Source organism: Drosophila novamexicana, unplaced genomic scaffold (assembly GCF_003285875.2).
Source record: "Drosophila novamexicana strain 15010-1031.04,08,12 unplaced genomic scaffold, DnovRS2.1 tig00000108-arrow-pilon, whole genome shotgun sequence".
Lineage (NCBI taxonomy): Eukaryota > Metazoa > Arthropoda > Insecta > Diptera > Drosophilidae > Drosophila > Drosophila novamexicana.
This window is the reverse complement of record NW_020824772.1, coordinates 1,661,043-1,669,045: the sequence shown is the minus strand read 5'-3', so window position 1 is coordinate 1,669,045 and position 8,003 is coordinate 1,661,043. Positions and strand designations below refer to the sequence as shown.

The 8,003-nt window shown below is 45.2% G+C and overlaps 2 protein-coding genes across 3 annotated transcripts; both read right to left on the bottom strand.

Moving 5' to 3' along the window:
• Window positions 1-3,067: 3,067 nt before the first annotated feature.
• Window positions 3,068-5,085, bottom strand: LOC115757753 (prolyl 4-hydroxylase subunit alpha-1-like). 2 transcript variants are annotated; one of them, XM_030698158.1, is made up of 7 exons: window positions 4,865-5,085; window positions 4,659-4,810; window positions 4,446-4,596; window positions 4,196-4,389; window positions 3,507-4,138; window positions 3,283-3,451; window positions 3,068-3,225 (listed from the first exon to the last, which is right to left on the bottom strand). In XM_030698158.1, the coding sequence occupies exons 1-7, from the start codon at window positions 5,068-5,070 to the stop codon at window positions 3,128-3,130; spliced, it is 1,602 nt and encodes a 533-aa protein (XP_030554018.1). In that variant the 5' UTR covers window positions 5,071-5,085; the 3' UTR covers window positions 3,068-3,127. The 2 variants fall into 2 exon arrangements, with proteins under 2 accessions (XP_030554018.1, XP_030554019.1); XM_030698159.1 differs by having other exon boundaries at window positions 4,446-4,575.
• A 347-nt stretch (window positions 5,086-5,432) lies between these two features.
• Window positions 5,433-7,786, bottom strand: LOC115757760 (prolyl 4-hydroxylase subunit alpha-2). The gene is made up of 7 exons (XM_030698171.1): window positions 7,620-7,786; window positions 7,272-7,568; window positions 6,526-6,710; window positions 5,940-6,466; window positions 5,834-5,881; window positions 5,623-5,767; window positions 5,433-5,550 (listed from the first exon to the last, which is right to left on the bottom strand). The coding sequence occupies exons 1-7, from the start codon at window positions 7,784-7,786 to the stop codon at window positions 5,519-5,521; spliced, it is 1,401 nt and encodes a 466-aa protein (XP_030554031.1). The 3' UTR covers window positions 5,433-5,518.
• Window positions 7,787-8,003: the final 217 nt, after the last annotated feature.

The window sequence follows — 8,003 nt, the reverse complement described above, 5'->3', positions numbered from 1 at the left end:
CCAAGTCCTTCAGAGTCCAGACGCCAGACAAAGCTGAAGGTGAGCCAACGGGTGGACCCGCAGCTGAGTTAAGTTGAGTTGAGTATCTGCGTATCTACAAGTACGTAGCCGCGTATCTGCCACAATATATCTTGGCATTAGAATTTCAATCTGCAGCGCAAACAATTCATTTAGGGGTACTTTACAAGAGTCTCAATCTCGGCCATCATATTCCTGTTTAAATAAAAATTTCGAGCAAATTGCGGCGCGCAAGTAAATCGTTTGTGGCAAATAAAATAAAAGAAACAGGAAAAAAAAAGCATAAGCCACAGCATATCAAATTACCCAAGCAGAGCCAGGCAGATGACAAAGTGCGTGGCATGTGGCATGTGGCATGCGGCATGCGGCAGGGTAGACTGTGGCAAGGTGTAGCCGGCAAAGTAAGTCAGCTACTTGATAAGTGCCTCCCCCAGCGCCGGAAGCTTGCCTTACGATGCGGCTGACAGTCGTCGCATTTGATGCGATGCTGAAAAATTGTTGCTAATTTTTTAGCACTGACAGCAGAAGCAGCTATCCGGGACTATCGCATTGCACGGGGCTTAAGTGAAAATGGTTGGCATTTTCATTTTATTAGCGAGCAGATGAAGAAGGTAATGCGGGCCACGGATCATGTTGAAAGCCGTGCAACAAGCTCCACGCAATAAATACAAATAAATGATTGTCAAACAAATCTGTCAACTCAAAGAGATTGAAGTTGATGGAGTTCTTACGATTCAAATATGTTGTGTGTGCTTTTATAACATGAAGAAGGAGGAAGAAAAAATTCCTACTCACCCAGCTTAAGAAAAGTTTTATGTTGCTCTCTCTTCTCGTTCGCGCCATTTTGTTGTGAAGAAAAAAGCTCTAAGCTAATAATTAGACGACACAAAACGAGACCCTCAAGCGCGCAGAACCGAAAGAACACAGATTTATAGTAATTTGTAATAACACACACAGCACAGCACAGCGTAACACAAACTATTCCCGTTTAATACTAAGCAGCTAATTAAACTTTGGTAAAATATCAATTTTTCTACACACGCGACGGAAGAACAACCGATCAATATGACAGACGCGCACAGACTAAATTAGAGCTTTAAGCTCGCGCCTACGCTAAGCCGGCGCTTGTGCTAATACAACAACAACTTATAGCAACAAAAAATATCAAAGCTCACTCACTCTAAGTTGCGCTCACACCATCCACAATGCACACTCAAGTAGGATAACGGGATCGAAAGCATTGCGAAATTTCATCTCTCGCTCACACCACTCTCTGCTCACTGCTCAGTGCTCACTCTCATTAAACGGGATCGAAAGCAACAACGCAAAAATTGTGTGAACAGTGGACAAATAAATTATCTTCTGTACTCTTCGCACTTATGTATGTATAGTTAGTTGGGCATGCGTAGCACACAGAGAAAACAGTTTTGTTACATTATATGTTACATTTATTTCTCTTATGCTGCCTTTTTCTTATATGTTGTCTTGTATTTGCATTTCTTTACCTCATTTGTCGCAAGCAATAGGCCACAAACAAAGGGAATCTCACACACACGTTCACCTTTTGAACGCACACTCATTGTAGCTGTTGCTGTTGTTGTTGCTGCAACAGAAGCAACAACTGCTCATTGTCTTGTAAAAGCAGCCACCCCGCCTCATCCCTGGCGGTACAGTGCAATTTAAGCAGCCACAGAAAAATGTTGCCAACATATTTTGCACAGTGTTTTCTTCCGCACACCCTCACACACACACACACACACACACAGCTGCAGTCGGCCACAGACAAGGCAGATGAACGACTTGAGGGATTTTGCTGAAATGACATTTGGCTCCACATGTGACAGGCAGCCAGCTAGGGCAACAACAACAGCAACAGCAAATGGCTGCAGCCGGTGGCATTGAAAAAAGCAATTTAAGTCAAGTACAGAAACACACACATGTGCGCACAGCAATACACCTACACATAGACTCTGAGCCTTGCAATCACGCACACACGCATGCCAATTGCTTTTGTGGCCTGCGCTGCGTGTCGCACCTCCGTCCCTCGCCCACACTCTCATTCCATTTGCAAATTTTGATAAATTGCCGCAGTTACCTTTCGTGGAATGGCATAGTGAGCCAGCGTTGCCAGATGTTGTCACTTGTCTATTGGCTCACAATGTGAGCGACTCAATTGGAAGTGAAGTAAAATCAAGACAAATGCACATATCACAATGACACTAGCTTAAAGTGATGCTCAAACATGAGACTACAGTTCAAGCTGGCCTTCCATAGCCCCGCTCTATATATGTATATTCACTCAGCCTTAAAAAGGCTAAAGCAACTTGCCAACTTTAAGCTCAAATCCAAATTTAAGTATCACATTCAGGTAATTTTATTGCAATTCAAAACTCACAAACAAGAGCAATCAATCTAAAAGGAAATTATAATCAAAATCAAAATCGAAGTCATGAACTTTACAGTACTGCAAACTTCGAAAAACAGGCGAAATGCCCGCCCAACGATAAATCTATGAAATTATTAGCAGCGCCCAAGGAAATCGAAGTGAAAAGTTCGAGCTGCTGCATCAGGAGCAGCATCTGATATATGGGCGCGAGGCAATCGCATTTGGGGGAGTGTGTGTGTGTGTGTGTGTGTGTGTGTGTGGGGCTAATTGAATTTAATTGCCCACTTAATGGCGCAATGGGCTAAGTGCAAGCGCAGGAAAAGAAAGTAAAGGAAGTAAATCTTGTGTAAACTACGTTTTGCCATTTCGATGAACTTGACCATTATGGCCACAAGCCCAGCAATAAGTTTCGTGGATTGGGTTCGATGTCTTGCCTTTCGGTTCATGATTTCGGTTGTCTAATAATATATATCTATATAGATATATTGACGATAGATATATAGATATATAGATACAAAGATATATAGATATATAGAAAGATAGATATATAGAGATATAGATATAGATATATTTTTATATAGTTCTCTGTCTCCCTGGTTTCTCTGTCTATCCTCAAAGGGATTTCGTGGAGATTCCAAGCAATAGCTACAATGTTGAGGATAATAGGATACTATTGAACTTATTTTTACCAAAGATTAAATTTGTAATCTATTATTAAAAAGTTTAATCTGTAACATCGAAGTAGTATGTGCGATTCACGGGTGGTTGCAAGCAAGGCTTCCTGAAAATTTGATCCCACTCGTAAATCCAGTTCGTGAGGGCTGGAACAAAAACCAATTGCGGACAAACTTATTTTAGAGATTTTAGAACTGGCTTACCTAATTTCTCGCCGATCAGAACTGGGCAACCGCCGTGAAGAGAGCGCCGATCATAGTCAAAAGTTGCAGGCAACATGTTGTACCAATGGAGCACCTTGCCCCGTTCCGGCTGCACCACCAGGTCCAATCTGGGAAAGACAGTGGCTCCGCCCTTAGCCACATCATTGAGCTGCATAAAAAGGGTGGGTCATATTAATCAAAAGAAAACTCAATGAAGCACTTACATAGATTAACGTGGTAGCAATACGATCGTGGGGGAATGCCGGGCAGTTGAAGAAGTCATAATGCAACTGATAATGTCCGCCGAAAACATAATTTAAGAGCTGCAAATCTTGTTCAGAAAAACCGGTTATTAGCAGTCCAGTCATGTCCTCGATCCGCTTCTGAATTCGCCAAATCATATTCCTTTCCAGCTTAGTCAGATTTCCGTTCAATAACCAAGAACCGGTCGCCGTACGATCCTTTGATATGTAAGTATCCACATTTTGGGTGATGTTTTGAACAGCTGTGCGTTTGAGCGTTGGTTCTCCGACACGGATCAGTCCGGCGATCTCCGAATCGTAGATCACATCATGGAAAACGACTACGTAAGGATCCTTGGACAACAGTTCCATTTTGAAGGGCGCCAGACGCAAAAACTCGGACGGATTCGTTTTGTAATAGCATGTCAGTTGAGTTGGTTTCGGATTGTGGGAGGAGCCACAGAGTTTGGCAAACGGTTCTTCCAATCTTCCGATATATCTATCTATATCGCCTGCCGATTTTCTATGATTCCAATACTCCGCAAAAAACTCCTCCTTTCGAGCCCACAACTCGGGCTCTTCGATCAACAGATCTCGAGCATGGACAAAGTTACCTAAATGGATGCCAAGGAATGTCAAGTAGAAGCCTTCCTATGTTTGGCAAAGCTCACCGTTTGCAATGAGCGATCTGGCCAGGAGTGAGGATATATCGCTTCGCGACACGTTCAGTAGCACATAAAGGTCGGACTGCGACTGATTCCACAGCTGTCGGGCCGTTCGCAACCATTTGGACGCATCTTCAAACTCAGCCGCTCGAAAGAGCAGAGCGCCCATCTCATAGCAGTCGAGGATCGAAAGACTCGCACTGTCAATTGGAAAGAATACATCAACATTTCACCCACCTTATGTTTGATTACCCACTTTAGCTGCACTCCATCGAGCAGGCCCTTGGACATGTCTGCCGGTTCCATTTCATAGGTCTGCTGTACTCGGTGCATGGCTGCCGTTACCTCCATCAGATCGCTGTGCAGCGGTAGCTCGGGTTGCATTTCTTTGATAAAATCAATTTGTTCTACATATTGACACGCATTTGAATATGCCGAATCGAATGTTATGAGCTGCACGGAATCTTACCCTGACCGACCGGCTGCTGCATGGACCTTTCCAGCTGAATCCAGTCCGCGTGCATGTGACGTATGAGCGTGTAGGTGTGCAAGGGATTGGAGAGAAACTCCTGCTCACGGCCCTCGGCTGCCTGCAGGGAACTTTCCAGCACCTCGGCCAGCCTGCGATAATAGAATCAATCTGTATATTGATTGTAAACAGCTTGCGTCAATTACCTCCTCAGCGTATGAACCTTCTCCTGCAGCTTGTCGATGTATTCGTGAAGATTGACCATGAGCTGCCTCTCCATCGCCAGCAAGTGCAGCTTGTCAGTCATACATGTTACGTAGCTCCTGGCGCTCTCACTTGTCTCACCTTGCACCACAACCGCAGCAAAGCCCAGGATATTTAGAACCGAGCGCAGTATTGTGAGCTGCAACATCTTTGACGTGGTTCTGATGGGTGAATCGCTCGACCTAGCGTTAAATGTGGATTTGTCTTGATTGAAACGAGACGAAATGGTTTGCCATGCTTTAAGGTAGATTAAAAAGCTGTCACCCGGCAGAACTTGATTTGGGGTATACCAATCGACAATCCCAAGCCGCACGAGTCCAAAGAGCCCAAATTCCGATAAACCGATGTTCGACATATTCCAACGTATTTTGATGACCCTCAAGATCTTTATTTAAGTGTTGTCTTTGTGATATATTGCAGAACATATTCTTTGGAAGTCGGGACCAAACGCTTTGAAGCCTAACATAGGTCGGATTGAAAAAAACTCGACTTCAATTAAAATTAATCTTATCTTGGCTAATTATAGGGATTTAAGTTTTTTATTATCGAAAGCTGAACACTTGTGAATATTTGATTTCCAGTGAACTGGGAAGAGTTCACTCATTGGCCATCAGAAACTTGATGAGCACTGCAAGCGTGGAAAGAGAACAGGAGCTATTAAAAGGCAACCACTTGGCATAGGAACTGCCCGAAGGCTTACCCAGTCGATTGCCCACCACATTGGGGCACACGGTGTACTGGAAGTCCTCTTCGTTCTGGAGAATTAAAGCATCGCCTCGACGCGGAAAGACGGCCATTTCTTGGTTGGAAATGGTAATCCCACCGCCCAGCGCCATGTCGTTGAGCTGGCGAATAGAGTAAGCAGTTAAGAGGAGCTACCTATTCGACGGGCTGGCTGGCGTTTTACTTACAAACAGGATGGCTGTAGTCTCAATAGCCTCCACATTGACATCGATGGACTGCAGTTGAAAGGAAGGCAAATATATTTATGAACCCACATAATTGAATGGACTTCACCTGGTAAAGGTCTTGTAGCTGGAACGGTTCCCGCGGACCGTACTCAAAGAGAAACATTTGGTTCTTGTGCATGTTGAGACCCGTCATGTCAACAATCCGATCCGTGAGCAAGGTTGTGATCACACTATATCTATCTGAGATGGTGCAGCCCTTGACGCCAGCGATTGTCCGCAGTCGGGCACTTGGGGGACAATGCTCGAAGGCATCCTTCATGTGGCCTATCTCGCGCTCATATATGCCATCCTTGTAGATGATCACGTAGGGCTCGTCCCACGCCTCCTCCAGACGCAATGGAGCTAGTTGCAGGAAGGGCGTCAGGGCGTCATTCAACTCACAGACCAAATACGAGTTCTGCTTGTAGTTGCCCCTGCATTGCTTCTGCAGCTCGCTGAGCGGATCCGCAGACGCTGGCAATGGATGCACTGACTCCTGCTGCTCCAGCTGGTATAGCTGGCTCAGCAGCAGCTTGTTCTCCGGCTGCAGCTCCAGAGCGCGTGAGAGCACGACGAGTGCCTCCACTCGCATATCTGCCACAGATTGGCTTCATTAGATTGCGCCAATCCAAGCGCTAAAATCAAATACATACTGAGTTTCTTGAAAACCTTGAGCTGCATTTCGTAAATCCGCCCCAGAGACACGCCCAGCAGCGCATCATGCGGAGATGTAGGGCTGTAATTCGCAGCGGCTGCAGCCAGCCAATCGACTGCATCGTGGTACCTCTGCTGCTCGTACAGCTCCCGGCCCATGTGGTAGCAGTCCAACGAACGCAGCCTGTGCGCATAAAGTACAGGGTATTTCTTCAGTAAATGGAAATATAATAGTTAGAAGTCCGAACTTCGTACTATGCAAACATGCTAGCATATATATCGTAAGGGATAACAAGTAAGAGGATCTATTCGGGAGTTCCCTACAAGGGGATACCCGATAGCTATAAAATTAAAGATTCTTGATATATATGTACTATCACAGAAGCTACATGCCAAGTTTGGTAACTCTAGCTCTTATAGCTTAAGAGATTTGTTCAAAAAACAGGATTTCGATATCGATTATGATCGATTACTTGGAAACTGAGCAGGTTATCGACTATCGGAAAAAAACTCGTACTGCTCGGAGGTTCTGAGATCCGTTCATACATATGGACGGACGGACAGATGGACGGATGGACATACGGACGAATGGACATGGGGACGGATGGACAGACGGATGGACAGACTGAGAGACATGGCTAAATCGACGCTGCTCTAGGCCCTGCTAAAGCATCTATATATACTCTATGAAGTGGGAAATGCCTCCAACTGCCTGTTACTTATGTTATGGTTAAAAAAAACTCACCTCAAGTGTTTGTTGTTCTCCAACAGAAAGTTTGCGGGTGCATAGTTGTAGAACTTAAACAGGGACTGAAGGCTCTGTGCCGCCTCCTTGTGGGCGTCACGTGTGGGCAGAAGCGAGATCAGTCGCTGCTGCATCTCCAACTGGTCGCTGCCCGGCTGCTGCGTCATGTAGAGCTGCCACGCTGGCCAGTGCTGGCGCATGTGCGTTAATATCCGGAAAGCAAAGAGGGGATTCGACAGATACAAGTCGGGATGTCCATCGAGCTGCTGAATGCTCTCACCGTACTCGGTAATCGCACTATTGCGGAATAAACTAGTTATGTCTGTCTGCATTTTTGCGACTATTTACCCATTGATGAGGCGAAGTCTGTTCTCCAACTCCTGGGCATATATGCGCAAATTATGCAGCAGTTCGCGTTCCAGCTTCACAACATTTTTGAGCTCGCCCACGCTGATGGTTTCGCTTTCAATAGAGGCAATCAGCAGCAGCAGCAGGCACAGTATTCCAACCATCATGTTTGACTGTTAGCTGGCGAATGGATCCAGACACGCGCAGTTGGGCTTCACCCTGACTAATTCTCATATCAAAGGGAATTGCATGCATAAACCAGATCCAATGCAATTAGGCTGGACCAGCAGAAGTTAAGGTGGATCATGGTCAAGAATAAGTCTCTTTTGAGCTACCAGCTAAAATGATTTCTTACATTCCAATAAAATCCTAAATACATTCCAA